The sequence below is a fragment of the Mirounga leonina genome, unplaced genomic scaffold (genome assembly GCF_011800145.1).
Source record: "Mirounga leonina isolate KUSES-001 unplaced genomic scaffold, KU_Mleo_1.0 Mir_165, whole genome shotgun sequence".
Taxonomy (NCBI): domain Eukaryota; kingdom Metazoa; phylum Chordata; class Mammalia; order Carnivora; family Phocidae; genus Mirounga; species Mirounga leonina.
In genome coordinates, this window is record NW_023270415.1 from 50,991,819 (window position 1) to 51,010,313 (window position 18,495).

Genomic DNA, 18,495 nt, shown 5'->3' on the forward strand with positions numbered 1-18,495 from the left:
TCTCTTGGAGACCCTGCTTTCAATTCTTTTGAGTATATACCCAGAAGTGGAATTGCTGGATCACAAGTTAATTCTCTTTTTAATTTTTTTTTTTAAGATTTTATTTATTTATTTGAGAGAGAGAATAAAAGAGAGAACATGAGAGGGGGGAGGGTCAGAGGGAGAAGCAGACCCCCTGCCGAGCAGGGAGCCCGATGTGGGACTCGATCCAGGGACTCCAGGATCATGACCTGAGCCGAAGGCAGTCGCTTAACCAACTGAGCCACCCAGGCGCCCCTCTATTTTTAATTTTTAATGAACTGCCATACTGTTTTCCAGTGGCTGCACCATTTTACATTCTCACCAGCTATGCACAAGGGTTCCAATTTCTCCACATCCTTGCCAGAACTTGTTATTTTCTGGGTTTTGTCTTTGTTTTTGTTTTTTGATAGTGGTGTTCTCATTTTAAAGCCAAATGGTAACATTCTTTGATTCGTTTCCATTGAACATGAGGTCAGTAGGATGAAGACACCAAAACAGCTAAATATCAACAGGATTTAGCATTTGCATGCACTCAGATTGCTCCTTAATCAGGACAGATAGGAAGTCCTTCTATTCAATTATAAATTAGAGTTAACTGTATCTACTCTAGCTCCAAAACCATGAGGGTAGAAAAACTGGCTGTCTTGCCTACTCAGCCCCATGTCAGCGCTAGAAACTATTTCCATTTCTAACTGGTCGAGATACCATATGTGATCCACAAATGGATGCAGCCTTAGTCTTCTTTTTCAAAATGAGTTACCTTTCTCCACTGAAGTAGGGATACATTTGCTCATTGAATCCATAGGCTTTTCTTTTCTTTCTGGTGAGATTTCTTTTTTTTGGATTTAGCAGGACAATGAGAAATAAGAGTAATAGTCTCAACCGGACCAAAACAAAAGGATACTCATGACCAGTTACATAGCACTTATTATATGTCGCATCTATTAGCTTATTTTAGCCACCCAATAACACTGTGAATTCAGTACTATTATCAGCATTCCCATTTCCAGTGATGAGGAAACTGATCTGCAGAATGCTTCGGTGACAAGTTCAAATCACAGAGTAAGTGGCAGAGCCAAAATCTATACCCTGGCAGTCCAGTTCCATTGTCCATACTCCCTGCAGATGGGATCACATCCCCAACTAGCAATCACACTTGGAATGTTTTATTGGAATCTGTAATTGAAACCATGTTACAATACCAGACATATATCTCTCCCTGTAAATGACTCCCTAATTCACCGTCTAAAAAACTGAGCCAAACGGTTTCAAAGAGCCAACCCTTGGCTTTTGTGGTGCCATGCTCTTGGTTCCCCTGTAATTTTCCAAATACATGCTCTCTCTATCTTTAAATGATAGCTTCTCCTCTACCCACATCTTAACTGTTGAGATTTCCCAAATTTCAATCTGTTTCTTTTCTTTTCACTCTGTAGTCTTCCTGCATTACCACATCAATGCCAAGAGCATCCACAGTCATTTAGAATGTGCTGATGACTTCCAAAATCTTTTTTTTTCCTCCAGCCTTATGTCTCCTCCAAATTCCAACTGCCTCCGAGATCCATTCACGCAGAAGCCCCTCAGGGACTTCAGACTTTATGTTTTCAAAGCAAAATCCAATATATCTGTGCGTGCGCATACACGCACACATAAACAACAGACATGCACGTGCACACCTGGGCTTCGGAGTCGGACAGACGGAGCTCAAAATCATGATTCTGCCACTGGCCATGTGTGTAGCTTTGGGCAAGTTAGTTAACCTCTCCAAGCTTCAGTTTTCTCAACTCTAAAATGAGGAAAATATCACCTACTTCCCAGAATAATTGACGGGATTAAAATAGATGAAATACATAAACCACTTAGCTTATTGGGCCCAAAGAAAGTGCTCCTAATTAATACAATTGTCTCCTTGTTGTCTGTATAATACCACTGTTAATACACCAGCTTTGCCAATGGCATCCCCGCCCTCTGGTTTCAAGGCCCGAACCTTCATCTTATTTTCAGCAGCCTCCTTCCTCTTTCTCATTTCAGGAAATCAGCCCCTTTCTCTCTCTTGAACTTGGCCCTTTTCTTCCTCACAATTTACACCTCTCACAATTGAAGTAGTACAAGAGCCTCCAAATGGCCCTCGGGCTAACACTTCCTGTGTCGTTCCCCACCCCCCTCCCAGTTTCTGTCCTCATTACCCTGAGATCTTTATTCTTTTTTTTTTTTTTAAAGATTTTATTTATTTATTTATTTTGAGAGAGAGAATGAGAGACAGAGAGCATGAGAGGGAGGAGGGTCAGAGGGAGAAGCAGACTCCCTGCCGAGCAGGGAGCCTGATGCGGGACTCGATCCCGGGACTCCAGGATCATGACCTGAGCCGAAGGCAGTTGCTTAACCAACTGAGCCACCCAGGCGCCCCTGAGATCTTTATTCTGGGAAGGACAGCCCCTGTCAAAAATCTGTTCATTTATTCACTCAAAAAAATGTATGCCATCTCCCCACCATGATGAGCCAGACACAACTGTTTTCCTGTTACTTTCGAGGTTGTCCTGCCCTGCGCTAAACTTTTCTGGGGGAGGAAGCCCTGATACGTATTGTCTGCTAATTCCAGTGGCAAGTGCTGCAACTCTCACTGTGGCCAATTTCAAGTTACCAGTGTGATATCCACTAGCACAGAAAATGCCTGACCATTGGACATCGTGTCCTAGGATCCAGTACAGGCTGGTGCCAGCCCACGCCTGCCTGTGACCAGCCCTTTCTCCCTTAGACCCCACGCTCCAGCAAGGGGGCCTCTGCACTGTTACCAGGCTCTTCCGTAACCCAGCCCTTGCATGCATGTCCCTTTCTCTGCCCGCAGTGACTGTCCTGCTGGCTCCCCCTACATATACTTCTGCTATTTTACCTTTATATTTCATGAGGCAGTAAAAAAGTCACCTTGGGTGGCTTGCCTGACTCCCCTGAGATGTGTCAGTTCTTCACTCCTCACATTTTCTTTGGCATTGGGGGATGCCGCCCACCACGCAGTATTGTCATTCATCTGCCTATATGTGTACATGCTAATTGTGAAGCCTGCGAGACCAGCCCAGCACATAGCAGAGAGTTCAATGAAGAGCTGATGAATGAATGATTTGAGAGATTAAAACCCTAAGACAACGGACTTCCTCATCAAGTCTACACGGTACATTTTCAGTTTAATTCAGCCTTTCTAAAGGATATGCTCTGGCTAAACCATAAAATGAGATAAAATGATAAAGACAATAACATATGAAACATTGTTCAGTATGTCAGAAAACATATATTCCAATTGCCAGGCTGTTTAATCATGTAGAAAAGCCATTTTTGCTTACTTTTCATTACACTTAATATTCCTGAGTTTTATTTTATCTACTTATTGGGTCTTTCTGGTTCAGAGTTTGAGCCCAAGGATTTTTGAGTCATCCCGCTACATCGTTCACTGCTAGGATAGAGATTAGCTATGCGTGCGTGGTACCTTCTCTAAAATCACAGTTTCTCCTGGGAGCCTGAGTCCAGACCTTTCCTTTTGTGAAAGATACCCACAGCTGGATTTACCAAAAATGTAAATTTCTCAAAAGGGGTGACATATGACCAATAACATAAGTCCTTCCGTTCACTACTGAAATCCAGTGACTCCCACAGAGTAGGCTATGAAGTAAACCTGAACTGTCGTGCCTTGCTCTGCCCGCCCCACCTCTCCATTACAAAGATGCACGTAATAAATATACTCCAGAGGAAAGATAAGGTGCGAATGATTACCTTGTCTACAGCTGTAAGTAGTTTGGCTCTGTATACACATCAGAGAAGGCACAGCCGCTGAAGGCAGAAGCCTTCCTGGGGGAAGAATGGGCTCCGGCAGACACACCAACACTGAGCACTTGGCCGTGCTCAGTCGGCTTCCATGGAGATGCAGCTCAGCTTCTCTATTTGTAAATAAGTAAGGCAGTGACAAAGCGAATCTGTTCTTCCACTTTGTGAAACGTGGATGATCTCAGATCCGTTAGAGTCAAAGTGAAAAAAAAAAAAGTTGTCTTCTAGCCTTTTGGTAGATTTGGGTCTCACTTTTGGTACATTTGGGTTTTACTTTGCAACTTTCGCACAAATTCGAGGTACGTAATCTGAGCTGTATTTTTCACAAACTTGTACTGTTGTGGATGGGGTTCTGTTTGCTTACCTTTAAAACGTGATCAGCTGGTGTAATTAACTGTCCGAGGTTTCTCTGGAAGTGTCCCGATTCTTCTGTGCAATTCTGCCATCTTGGATGCCGTTGTTATCTTTTCCAGCAGATTTTTACCACAAGTTGTTTAAAAACTATGATCTATTTAAGGATGGAGGAAATGAAGTGCAGTTGAAGAGACATGCTGAAAGATAAACAGAGCAATATTAGTTATCAGAATGGGTACAATTTTTGCTTGCTTAATGAGTATAATATGTAGCTTTGCAATATATACACAATGAGAAAAAAAGCTTCATAACATATCAAGTATGCCACGTTATTTCAGACATAACTGTATAGGATACGTATCTAGGCCTGAGAGTGTAGATAACAAAATATAAGTGCTTTGCCTGTCTAAACATGTTAAATAAATGAGCATACGCTATCGCATTCCAATACATTAGAAGATGTACTTGCATAGTTAATTTTCTTTTTAATGCACCACACGTGATCACTTGAAGTGCAGAGCCAGAGAATATCTTAGTATTTGAAGAAAGGGTTCTTTTCATTTAAACAAATCTTTATTTAAATAAGCCTTTTGAAAAGGATCTGTGGCATATCTTCTTTTCAGGAAGTTCAATCAGGGTAAATGGAGATAAAGAAGTCGCATTATAAGGAATATTATATAAGTAAAGATCACTAAGCCAACAAAAAAAAAATGGCAGCAGACATAGGGAAAGTAAAACGAGCTGGAATGTCATTTGAACTTTCTAGATTTTAGGAGCTTTCGTGTACTTTGTTTTGTTTTGTTTTCAGCATTTGGGTATTTGGGGAAGAAAGAGTGTGTGGGGGAGGGAGGGAGAGAGGAAGAAATAACTTCGTATTTCCATAAGGTACAGAAAGAGTAACTGCAAAGGCTCACCTGCAATAAATCTCTGCGGTTGGATCCCTACCGTGTCTCTTGGTAAGCACGAGGCCATGTCATAGCATGGTTAATAATGATCAAGGCAAACCCCAGAAGGCAAACGGTTCACAAAACTCTCCACAGGTGATGTCTACTCTTGGTTCTTAGTCCTCTCCTACTATAGGCCACTGAACAGTTCATTTCATGCAAGGCATACGATTTTCCACCTAGGAGGGAAGAGGAGTACAGCTGTGGTCTCGATCAGACACTCCGCCCCGAGTAGAAAGTGATGTGAAAAACATGAGAAGCTGCTGTTTCCATCACTCCAGTGTACAGCAGGCTGGAGCGTTCTACGTCAATTCGCTCTTTCTCTTTCTTTTCTCTTCTTAATAGGGGGTCAGCTCTGGTGCACCACGACGAAGGCCATCTCTGAGGGTGAAGAGCTAATTGCCTTTATGGTGGATTTTGACTCAAGGCTACAAGCTGCCAGTCAGATGACTCTTGCAGAAGGGATGTACCCTGCGCGCCTGCTGGACTCTATTCAGCTGCTTCCTCAGCAAGCTGCCATGGCTTCTATTTTGCCTACAGCTATTGTCAATAGTAAGTGCTGAGTGCAATAGCCCAGTACAATAGCTTTGTAGTGCTGATGGGTATTTATGGGAGAAAAAAAAAAAATGTCTACTGACAGGCAACCAAGGACAGACTTTTTTCTCCAGTGTTGTGATTTCATTTTATCTTCTAACTTTAAGTGTGTGTGTATGTGTGTGTGTGTGTGTGTATCTGTGATCGCTTCTCACGGGAGTATGAAAAGGACACTTAAATTCATTTCAGGTTGGATTCTTGAATGTCACGCACACAAAAAAACTGACTTTCTAAACTAGTTGAACAGCATTCAAGGCTACTTAGCTATGAGAGGGTCAAATAGCTTTCATTGATGCTTCTTTAGTAGGATAACTGTTGTATTCCCTAAGGGCTATAGAGTTAAAAGCTTTTTTTAAAAAAAGGAAAAAAATAAGAAATCAAAATTGGATTAGATATATTAATAAAGAGAAGGTATAGCCTGGGTAAATCAAGACATCACCTAATACAACAACAAAAACAAAAAAGAAACATGGGAAAATAAAGAAAAATACATATGAGCTGGAGAATTCCATACATGTATGGAGAATTTAAAAATATGCTCTGGCAAATATGCCTTTGTAATTATATTTTGTTAAAATGACTGATGAACTTAGTTTGTATTCCTTGAACACACAGAGTGACACTTTATATGACAGAAAATCCGTGATCCAGGAGTCCCCAGGTCTGAGTTCTAGACTCAGCTCTGCTATCATCTAGCTCTGTGAGAAAACATGAATAGCAGCCACATTGTAAGAGGGGAATAGATTCCAAAGCCAGTAGGTAAGCGAGGTGTTCCATTTAATCAAAAACGTACCTGAAAATTCGTAAGACTGAATGATGCAGAATTATAGATACCGTAATGATGTCTTGACATTTTAAAAATAAACAAATACTCAACAATAATTATGCTCTTGCTGTCACAGTAGCCTTTAAAGAAATTCTCGGGTGCATCTGGAATTACTGTACATCCAAACATTGGATCCAGTGCACCTAACCCGAGGTAGTATTTTTGGATCTCCTTCATGTAAATGTAGTTATTTGCTTTTCCTGGATCTTTACTTTGATTCTGGTAGTGAGGAACTTGAAATAACATAGGCCTAACTTGAATGTGAAGCAAAAGGGTTTTGTTACCAGGGACCCTGGGAGAACCTTAAATTATTGTAAAGCTCCAATGTGTGAATGTGGTTTTTAATTATATTTGAGATTATACTCTGTTTGCTTTCTGTAACAGGATAACTACTGATCCCAAATAAATCAGCATAGATGCATACAGACTTTGGTCTCATTCTGAAATGAGCTAATCAGTTAAAATTCGTCCGCTTAAATGGATGCAACACGAAGCAATATGGCCCTCTGAATCGGTGGGAAGAGCTAAATAATAAACAGCAGTAGTATATAATTTTACAATCAAATTTTATTTTGAAATCCTATATTGTAATTGCTGTCCTTACTTCTCATTCACTACAATTTGGTCCTCAGTTTCCTCCTTATCCCCTTCAGCGTGCTCTCCCTGAGCCATCTCCTTCACTCTCATGGGTTCCATCACCAACTCTGTATTAACAATTCACAAATCTCACATATAGCTGTTTCTTCTGAGTTTTAGACCTCTGTTGTCACCTTCCCCACATTCCCCTGTATTTCTTACAGAAATATCTAGTCCCACATATCTAACACAGCCATATGCCTCAGTTTGCCCAGATTAGCCCCAATTTCCAGTGTTACTTGGCGTCCCTCTGGCTGGTGCTCCCTTTCACTAACAAAGTGCCAGGTTTGCACAACACTGGGTCAGGTTTGGTCACCCTATACTTGTCCTTGCCTGACGTCACCACCTGTCTGTCTTCTGCTCCCTATAGAGATAAATGAAACCGTTACACAGAAATGCTAACAAGAAGCCTGGGCATTGAAGAGACCTTACCTTCTGCACTAGCATCGAATGGCAAAGTAGTGGTCATCACTCCTAATCACTTCTACATCCTCAATATAAGTTTTCTTCCTCTGTGGCCCCCTTGCCACTGATATGGAAGAGTGTTCCCACTAGGTTCCAATCTCAGTTCACTCACTTACGTGATCGTGGGCAAGTTACTCAATCTCAGTTTCCTTGCCTATAAATGGATAAAGGGGAAAACACACACCTGGAGAATTTTTCCATGAGTAAATACATATAAAAATATCCTAGTGTGACTTAACAACTCAAACTCTGTCATATTTCACTTAGATTATTGCAACTGCCTCCTCCCAGTCGTGTCTTCCTTCCAAATTCACTACCTTCGAAACTCTACTTCACTGTTGTAATTCTATAATATCTGATTTTGTCCATCTCTTGCTTAAAACGATTCAGTGATTCTCCATAATCATTGAGATAAAAATCTAAACTTCTTAAGAGAGCCTACAGAGTCTTTGATCGCTACTTCTGCCTCCTCCAACCTTATGGCTTCCAGTCCCCATCATGCCCCTTGCCTGGAATAGCCTCCCAGCCCTCACCCAGTCCCTCTCTCACTCTCCCATGCCTTTCCCTGGGCTGTGCCCTTGGTCAGGAAGACCCAGCCGTCTTTTCCACCTGACTTGCAGAATGTCATCCTTCACCACTCAGCCAGGGCATGTCATTATCTTCCCTCTGAACCCTTCTCTGACCTTGTCCTTCCTCCAGTCTTCTTACCCACCTAGTGTCTCATCCCACACCCCAAGCACTCCTCAGATGCCTCCATCAGAATGCTCAGTGCAGCCTAATGTATTATCTGACCATTTATTCATCAACCCCAGGAGACTGTAAAATCCTTGATGACCGCTTTTTGGTCTTTCATTTTAAAATGTCAAACAAACTCAGCATAGAGTCCAGAACATAGTAGGCATTCTCTAATTAATTTATTAAATGAACAAATGATGTCAGGATTTGGCACCAGGGCTAACTTTAATTCAGCTATCCGATCCTTACCTTTTAGTCAATCAGATAAGCCAGTTCACATTGCTATTTATAAATGCCTATTTTTCTAAACCCTAAATACATTGTAAACAACTTAAAATCAATCTCCTGTGCTTTTCCTGGTGGAGCCTCCTACAGTACCATTTTCTGAAGAGTCTGTGGGAAGGTAAATTGCACTGGGTGTAAGTAACAGTTCTTTAAAAGCGTAGTCCTGGGCCGTGGAACAGCACCCAAGACTGCCTCGTCACTGTCTGATTGCCTAATTCAGAACCTGCGAGCAATCTCCGAGAAACATTGAACTAAATGCCACCTCACCCAGGGTTGGTTCCAAATGGGCAGCCGCTAATGTGTCCCTGTGTTTTCACCCGCAGAGGATATATTTCCTTGCAAGTCGTGTGGCATCTGGTATCGGAGTGAACGGAATCTGCAAGCCCATTTGATGTACTATTGCAGTGGGAGGCAAAGAGAAGCTGCTCCGGTGTCAGAAGAGAATGAAGACAGTGCCCCTCAGATTTCCAGTCTGTGCCCCTTCCCGCAATGCACCAAGAGCTTTTCAAATGCCCGAGCACTAGAAATGCACCTGAATTCACACAGTGGTAAGTGCTTCCCTTGCTGCTGCTTCTGCTCCAGGAGACTACCGTTTCTCTACATACGTACATATATTCGCAAATGCAAACATAGCTAATTCTACATCTATCTATACCTAGCTATAAATTCAAAATCAAATTTGCTGGACCAGCTGATTGTGATTTTATGTCACTTATAATCAATATATTCTACTCAAAGGACTTGGATCTGAATTCTTTCCTAACAATTACAGTACTCAGATTGCAGGCCAAATCATTCTTTTTTTCTTTTCTTTTCTTTTAAAGATTTTATTTTTATTTATTTGATAGAGAGAGCACAAGCAGGGGGAATGGCAGGCAGAGAGAGAAGCAGACTCCCCACTGAGCAGGGAGCCCGATGTGGGGCTCGATCCCAGGACCCCGGGATCATGACCTGAGCTGGAGGCAGTTGCTTAACCAGCTGAGCCACCATTTCAGAAATAAACTCTTAATACCCTTTGTATGTTGTCGTTAATATTCATTGATTTAAGTGTCAAGTAATCTTTGGAAACTGACCATATTATTTCCCACATAGTAGGGAATAAATAGTAGGTACATAAAAATAAGTATTTGCTTAATTGAAATAACAGTGTTATTTTGATAGGTCAGTTAAAATCACACCTGAGAGAAATTAACTTTTAAATACGAATCTATAAAATGCTCTTGACTTCCCAAGCATGCACAACAGCTGAGTTGATTTCTGTGACATACAACCACTTTTAGTACTACGTTTTTAAGTTCCTGAAGAAAAATTAGGCTAAAAAAACAAGTAGGTTTTGTTTGTTTGTTTGTTTTTAAGCTCACTCTTTAACAGCACAGTGGCAACTGTTCCCATTTTACTTTGGAATTATATGCCCAATTATTGTTAGTATCATCACATAGTGTTCTAGTTCATTCCTGTATTTTTATTTATTTATTTATTTTTATTTATTTTTTTTTTTAAAGATTTTATTTATTTATTTGAGAGAGAGAGAGAGAGAATGAGAGACAGAGAGCATGAGAGAGAGGAGGGTCAGAGGGAGAAGCAGACTCCCTGCCAAACAGGGAGCCCGATGCGGGACTCGATCCCGGGACTCCAGGATCATGACCTGAGCCGAAGGCAGTCGCTTAACCAATTGAGCCACCTAGGCGCCCCATTCCTGTATTTTTAAAAAACTTAAGTTAATCAAATGTACAGAATTATATTAACTCTAGATACTTCTAGAAATGTTTGTGAATAGGACAAACCAAGGTTTGGGCGTCACAGTTTTTAGCACCCATAATACAAAACTTAAAAGGTACTGCTGGGTGACTGCCTTCACTGTTTTTGTTTGAGTTGAATAATTAAAAAAACTGAAAGAGGTGCTGAGTTTAAAAACAAAAACAAAAAACTAGCTCCAGCCTCCAATGCCCTAGTACTGTGCAAGCTTTTGTCTTTGAACCTATAAAAATAGGCAGTTTCCTTTCTAGTCATTCTCTTCCCTTTCCCTACAAATGAGCTATCTTTATGTAGGTGATAAAGCAGAGGAAGCAGAAACAGGGCAGTTGTCTCAGATGGTGAGTAGCCAGTCATTCACAAAACAAAAAGAGGGATAGAGGGACCTTTCAGCTAAATAGAAAAATGAGTATTGGATCAGTTAAGGAGAAAAGGAGACACAAATACGTCCCCTTTTATTGCTATAGGACTGGGGTTTTTCCTACCATATTTTCAGCTTATAAGTATAAAAGGCAGGTCTCATTTTAGTCTAAAGTGCAGAGAGCATGAGCCATGCCTGATTTAGCCATATGCCAACAAATGGGAACTAGAGCTGACCTTAGTGAGTAAAGGCGTCCAGATCTCTATTCCCATACATACGGGGGACCTGTTCCCCCATAACCACCAAACAATCCCCCAGATACCAAATGGGTATCCTACAGTTTAAGTCAATTCTGACACAATCACCTGGAGACAGCATCAGATTTTCCAGATTAAAGGATCAGCCCCCTGTCCCAACTTCAGTTGCCAGGAGAAAACCCAGGTTGTTACCTATGCTTTGACCAACTAGCTGTAAATCAGAGGTTGCTAAGACCCCCTCTTGGGGTTCAATTAATTTGCTAGAGTGGCGCACAGAACCCAGAGAACCCATTTACCCACCAAATTACCTGTTTATTATGAAAGGAAAAGATTTAGGAACAGCAAGATGGAAGACATGCCTAGAGCAGGGTATGAGGAGAGGATGAGGAGCTTCTGTGCCATCTCCCGGGCTGCCACTTTCCTCAAGCCAACTGGGAAGCTCTCTGAACCCCGTCCTTTAGGGTTTTTATGGAGACTTCATTACACAGGCATGATTAATTAAATATTGACTGTTGGCCATTTAAACTCAATCTCCAGAGTTTGGGGAGGAGGGGCTAAAAGTTCAAACTGTCTAATTACAAGGTTGGTTCTCATTGCAACCAACTCCACCCTTAGGTAACCTAAGGGCTTTCTAAAAGTCACTTCATTAACATAACAAAATACTTTCATTGCTCTTATCACAGGAAATTCCAAGGATTTAGGGAGCTGAGCCAGGAAGCCCAAAGACTTAACATATATGAATGACCAAATATGTATTTCTTATAAATCACAACCTCACAGTAAAGTTTCCTCACCAGTCACTGGTGATATTCAAAATATTTTATAACTGACTAGAAACAGGCCGGTATCAGTCAACACGGATGTTGGTTCTAAAGGACCGTATTAGTGTACTAGCTGAATATCAGCCCTGGATAGAGATAAACCATGTTCAGGAAAATCAATGCATAAAATTCTTAGATTTGTACCAAAGATAAATTAGGAGGTTATTAATTACTTTACCAAATGGTTCCTGCTTGGATTCTTTAGAATAAATACCTAATCTAGTGCACTGAGAGTTATCTGATTTGCACACAGGTTATCTGTATCAACTCTAATGTATATATTATACCTGCTTCTTCCCAATGCAGAGCATAGTGTTGTAATGAGAAGGTTCTCGGGTTAGAAATTATGAAATCTGAGGTTTTGCCATGGCTCCGTCATCGAATAGCTTTAGTGCCATAATCAGTTCCCTTATTTCCTTGAATTTGTTTCCTGCCCTGGGAGATGGAGACAGTGAAGACTGTCCCTCTGTTCTCCAGTAACACACTTGAACGTGCCCTGGAAGCTATGAGGTGTTCTTACTATGATGACACCTGACAAAAGCTGTCACAAGAAAAAAAAGCTACTATCACAAATGAGATTCTGAAAGATTTCAATTCATTCCCGCGGTGTATAGGTTGTTACCATTAGAAAGCCAATGCGCGTGGTTCTCAGTATTCTTATTTTGTATGTCTCTCCAGGAGTGAAAATGGAAGAATTCCTCCCCCCTGGTGCTAGTCTAAAATGCACCGTCTGTAGCTACACCGCCGATTCCGTGATCGGCTTCCACCAACACCTGTTCTCGCATCTCACTCAAGCTGCCTTCCGATGCAACCACTGCCACTTGGGCTTCCCGACTCAGAGGGAGTTGCTGCAGCACCAGGAGCTCCATGTCCCTGGGGGCAAACTTCCCAGAGAAAGTGACAGGGAACACTCTCCAAGCGGGACCGAAGATAGCCTACAGCCAGCTCCAGACTTGCTGACCAGGAGCGAACTCCCCCAGAGCCAAAAGGCCATGCAGACTAAAGATGCGAGCTCGGACACCGAGCTGGACAAGTGTGAGAAAAAGACGCAGCTCTTTCTCACTAACCAGAGACCAGAGGTACAGCCTACAACAAATAAACAAAGCTTTTCTTACACAAAAATAAAGTCTGAGCCCTCGAGTCCAAGGCTTGCCTCATCTCCGGTTCAGCCTAATGTTGGGCCTTCTTTCCCCGTGGGCCCTTTCCTATCTCAGTTTGCTTTCCCTCAAGACATCACCATGGTCCCTCAAGCTTCAGAGATCTTAGCCAAGATGTCTGAACTGGTCCATCGGCGCCTGAGGCATGGAAGTAGTAGCTACCCTCCTGTAATTTACAGCCCCTTGATGCCCAAGGGGGCTACTTGTTTTGAGTGTAACATAACCTTCAATAATTTGGATAATTACCTAGTGCACAAAAAACATTATTGCAGCAGCCGATGGCAGCAGATGGCCAAGTCCCCAGAGTTCCCTGGTGTTTCAGAGAAGATGCCTGAAGCCGTGAGCCCCAACACTGGTCAAACCTCCATAAACCTCCTCAACCCAGCCGCTCATTCTGCTGATCCTGAGAATCCCCTTCTTCAAACGTCCTGCATCAATTCTTCCACCGTTTTAGATTTAATTGGGCCAAATGGGAAGGGCCACGACAAGGACTTTTCCACTCAAGCGAAGAAGGTCTCCCCCTCTAGTAGCAATGACGATAAAATTAACGGAAAACCTGTTGATGTGAAAAATCCCGGTGTCCCCCTGGTGGATGGGGAAAGTGACCCAAATAAGACTACCTGTGAAGCTTGCAACATTACCTTCAGCCGACATGAAACCTACATGGTCCACAAACAGTATTATTGTGCTACGCGCCACGACCCTCCACTAAAGAGGTCTGCTTCCAACAAAGTGCCTGCCATGCAGAGAACCATGCGCACACGCAAGCGAAGGAAGATGTATGAGATGTGCCTACCTGAACAGGAGCAAAGACCTCCCCTGGTCCAACAGCGATTTCTTGATGTCGCCAACCTCAGCAATCCTTGTACCTCCACTCAAGAACCCACGGAAGGGCTTGGAGAGTGCTACCACCCAAGATGCGATATCTTTCCGGGAATTGTCTCAAAGCACTTGGAAACTTCTCTGACGATCAACAAATGTGTCCCGGTGTCCAAGTGTGACACTACTCATTCCAGCGTTTCCTGCCTCGAGATGGACGTGCCCATAGATCTCAGCAAGAAGTGCTTATCCCAGTCGGAGCGGACGACCACGTCTCCCAAAAGGCTGCTGGACTACCACGAGTGCACTGTGTGCAAGATCAGCTTCAATAAAGTCGAGAACTACCTGGCCCACAAGCAGAATTTCTGCCCCGTCACAGCACATCAGCGGAACGACCTGGGCCAACTCGACAGCAAAGTATTTCCGAATCCAGAAAGCGAACGAAGCAGCCCCGATGTCAGCTATGAACGAAGCATAATAAAATGTGAGAAAAACGGAAATCTGAAGCAGCCTTCCCCTAACGGAAACTTATTTTCCTCCCACTTAGCCACCCTGCAAGGCCTGAAAGTCTTTAGTGAAGCTGCTCAGCTCATTGCCACAAAAGAAGAAAACAAACATTTGTTTCTTCCCCAATGCCTTTACCCCGGAGCAATAAAGAAGGCAAAAGGAGCTGACCAGCTTTCTCCGTATTATGGAATAAAGCCAAGTGATTACATTTCTGGTTCTCTCGTCGTCCATAACGCTGACCTAGAGCAAAGCACAAACGCGGAAAACGAATCTCCGAAAAGCCAGGCTTCCTCGAACGGCTGCGCTGTGCCGAAGAAAGAGTCTCTGCCACTGCTGCCCAAAAACAGAGGCATGGTCATAGTTAACGGCGGACTGAAGCAAGATGACAGACCTGCTGCCAACCCACAGCAGGAGAACATTTCCCAGAATCCTCAGCATGAAGATGGCCACAAATCTCCCTCTTGGATCTCTGAGAACCCGTTAGCCACGAACGAGAATGTCTCACCGGGAATCCCTTCCGCAGAGGAACAGTTGTCTAGTATAGCTAAAGGTGTGAATGGCGCCACCCAGGCTCCAACCAGTGGGAAATATTGCCGGCTGTGTGATATTCAGTTCAACAACCTCTCAAACTTTATAACTCACAAGAAGTTTTATTGCTCATCACATGCGGCAGAACATGTCAAATGAGATAACTTCATAAATAAACACCAGTCACCTTTGGTACCAGTGTTTAGTATGTCGTTCTACCCAGTCTGGAAAAAAAAAAAAATACAACACACACACACACACAAACCCAGAAAACAAAAAACAAAAGCTGTTTGTATTACATCTGGGCAATCAGGAGATAGTTCATTAAGGCTGAGTTGAAGACTTAAGGTGTAATTCCATTACAGTCCATTAGTAAAGTGTATTATTGGTGCCATTTTCAAAAAGAAATTAATTTATTTTACCAGCAGTATTCATAGCTGTGGTTATGTTATTTTTTATTTAAAAACTTTATATTAAAGTCATTTGTAATGTTATTGTATAGTTATTGTGTAGCGCATATGGTTTGCACTGTATAGTAGCTTTTAAAGAAAATAGTCACGAACAATACAGAAAAGCATTTTAGAAATAGCTTCAAAAGCACTTGTGTATCTTGATTTCTTCTTCTATGCTGTTGCAGATATATGTATATGCTAAAATATAACTTGCAACGATGTTCTAAATACACATGCTATAAGTTCGCCTTAAGATTTCAATTCTTGGATAATCAGGCTCTGTTTGCACTTTATATTTTAGCAGATACAGTCTCTTAGTCACTAGGCTTTGCATTTGTATGTAGCTGTATGTTTCTGTCCATTTTCTTAATCTGAAACATGTATGTTAAATGAAGATGGCAATTTTTTTCTTGTATAGTACTTGTATTTTCTTTCGCTGATGCAGCTCTGTCTCAATTTTTAAACCTTTGCTGTTAAATGCAATACTTTATAAAGAATGAACAAAATTACTGGAAGCAGTATTGTAAGTAATGAGGTAGTATTAATCAGTTTTATCTTTTGAAAGGCACAGTCTAAATCGAAACCCTAAACTCAATGCTGCAAGTATGAATTTAATTCATATATAAGATCTATTTAAATATAAGAGTAGCAATACTGCACCTGGTGATCACAAAGATAATGTTCTACTTCTGATAGAAATAATTTCTCAACAAATGTTGTTACTATGCATGTATATGGATGGAATAAAATTCCAGATTGTTGGAGAAGTTTGGCATACTCTTTTTCTTTAAAATACAAAGGAAAGTCTATATACCTATTCTTTGTGATGAGACTAGGTTCAAAATAGCACTGAATAGCTGAATATATTATATACATATGTGTGCATATACTTATACAACATGTGCATATATGTATATATATAATAACATGATGGCAAATCAGTAAAAGGAATAGATTGTGGTATAATTATAATAACTTATTATATTAAAATGAACAGGAGACTCCAAACTATGGAACTAGAAAACTTTTCCATTACAACTATATATAATAAGCACTATCTTTCTGTTCTCTACCCCCCACCACCACCACTGTAGCACAGAAGAACAATTTCATGTGTCTAAAAGATTTGCAAAACCTATGCACAAGACTTGTAACAGTTGTTGATCAAATACACCCAACTTTTAAATGAAGTTTACCAGAGAGGGAGGTTTGCATTTTAAGGAGCAATGAAGTGGTACGGTCAAGTGATTCTGATCAGTAAAGACATACAAATCTCATGCCTGCAATTTGCAAAAGACCCTAGATTTTACACATCTCATTTGTGCATTCCAAGGGTTTGCATATTGACAGGGAGTGGAGAACAGACAGCATGAGTCAGATCATGGAGGACCTAATGGGCTATCCAGAGGGGATGAGGTGTGATTTAGTGGGCAAGATAGCACCTATTGCCAATCAAGACAGACTGCAGTCTATTGCAGTTTTAGAAACATCCTGACCTGAAAAGACAATTATCTCATCTGTGGTTAAGATGCACTATTTGCAGGTAGATTGTGATGCCTTATTATTTGTCCATATTAGATTTGGTAACCTAATGAACATAATAAGGTGCTAGCCCACACGTAACATAAATACTGTGACAAAACATTAAAAAAAAAAAACTATGTTGTCAAGAACATTTCTCCAGTTGCTTGTCGAGAATAACTATTTTTAAATGTAAAATCTTGACCTTCACTGATATTTTCCATTTCAGTCAGTGACTAAACAGTAAAGTGAACAGAACTGATCTGCTTCACAGAGTTTTGCAGAAGCCTTAGAGCCTTGGGCCGCCACAGGATGTTCATAAGGACCTGCGCATTTCTCAGGTGGGAACTGGCAGGACTGGATATTTGTAACAGGACTTTTTTCCCCAATCTCTTCTTTTTCCTCTTCTCTTTTAAAAAGAAAAAGAAAGAAAGGACGACATGGAGAGGAAGAGAGAGGGGGCGGGGAGGGAAGCAGGGAGAGAAGGAGGAAGTCAGCATGTCAGCGTATCTTTATTGATCACCTGGGATTTTAACCACTATTTTGGGGGATGAAGGTAGAAGTATAATCCATTAATCCTTGACTGCTTCCCTAAAGGAGTGTATACTCTGGCTCAGTTTAGAGCTTCTCAGCACTGTTCCCTCATTAGAATTACTTAGGGAACATCTTTTAAAAGCCGGTGTATATGTATTTTTGGTACATTGAGCTTCACACAAGATCAATTAAAGAAAAACTCTTGTCTAGGAATCTACATTTTTAAAAATCCGTCTGAGTGGTTCTAATATGTGGCAGTGTTGGGACACACTAAAGGATAAACTAGGATGAGCTACAAAGGATAAGTGAAACTGAGTAGAAAGATAAAAAGAAAAAGAAGAAATCAATACGGGATGAAAGAGTTGGGGAAGATTGTGAGGGTAGGTCTGGTAAGGTGAGTACAATGATGAGGAACACTACCTGTCCTTCTGGGTTCCCTGAAATATTTATGCACTATATCCTAAAGAATATTTCCAAAATTGTTTGTATAGTTGAAAATGAGTTCCAATAGCCCTTCATAGAAGGAAATTGATAGCAGAGGCTGAAATAGTGATGTTCAGATCATGGCTGGAGAGTATAGAGGAAGAAAATAGGATTTTTACATGTGGAGTTTGTCATTGGTAGCATGAAAGTAGCATGTGATGGTGAAGAGTGAGCAACAACATTTCAAAAAAAGAGGGCTCAGATTGGAAAGTAGAAGAAAACAAGGGTATAGAGATCTGGTCACACAAGACCTTGAATGCCAGGTTGAGGTTTATGGGTTGCCTGGCACATTGCCGTCTGCCTAGAATCACGAAATGAAAATTATGTTTAGAAACAGTGACAGGGTGAAGTGTGAGACCTGGAAGCAAGAGAGAGGGAGATTTGCTAGAAAAGGACGTAGCAATGGTCCACATGGGGACTAGTGAGACCCACATTGAGTGAGTGAAGAAGGACAAGTCTAGGGACAGGCTTACATTATAACATATTAAAGACCAAATCAAAGAGAAAACCCAAGGTCTTCAACCCTCACTGATGTAAACACTCTATGTTCAACAAAACAACGTTGGGTCAGAGTATTAGCACCAGTTGAAGGATCTGGGGGAAGGGTGGTAAAAAGCCTGACAGTTTATATTG

At 41.4% G+C, this 18,495-nt stretch overlaps 1 protein-coding gene across 3 annotated transcripts in view; it reads left to right on the forward strand.

Annotated features, from left to right (window-relative positions):
• The window catches only part of ZFPM2 (zinc finger protein, FOG family member 2), a 454,092-nt gene extending 438,001 nt beyond the window's left edge, over window positions 1–16,091 (forward strand). For all 3 annotated transcript variants that reach the window (XM_035011728.1, XM_035011729.1, XM_035011730.1), the window contains 3 exons: window positions 5,475–5,681; window positions 8,994–9,218; window positions 12,540–16,091. In XM_035011728.1, the coding sequence (XP_034867619.1) occupies window positions 5,475–5,681; window positions 8,994–9,218; window positions 12,540–15,031 (2,924 nt within the window). In that variant the 3' untranslated portion in view covers window positions 15,032–16,091. The remainder of the gene's footprint in view (window positions 1–5,474; window positions 5,682–8,993; window positions 9,219–12,539) is intronic.
• The last annotated feature ends 2,404 nt before the right edge of the window (window positions 16,092–18,495 follow it).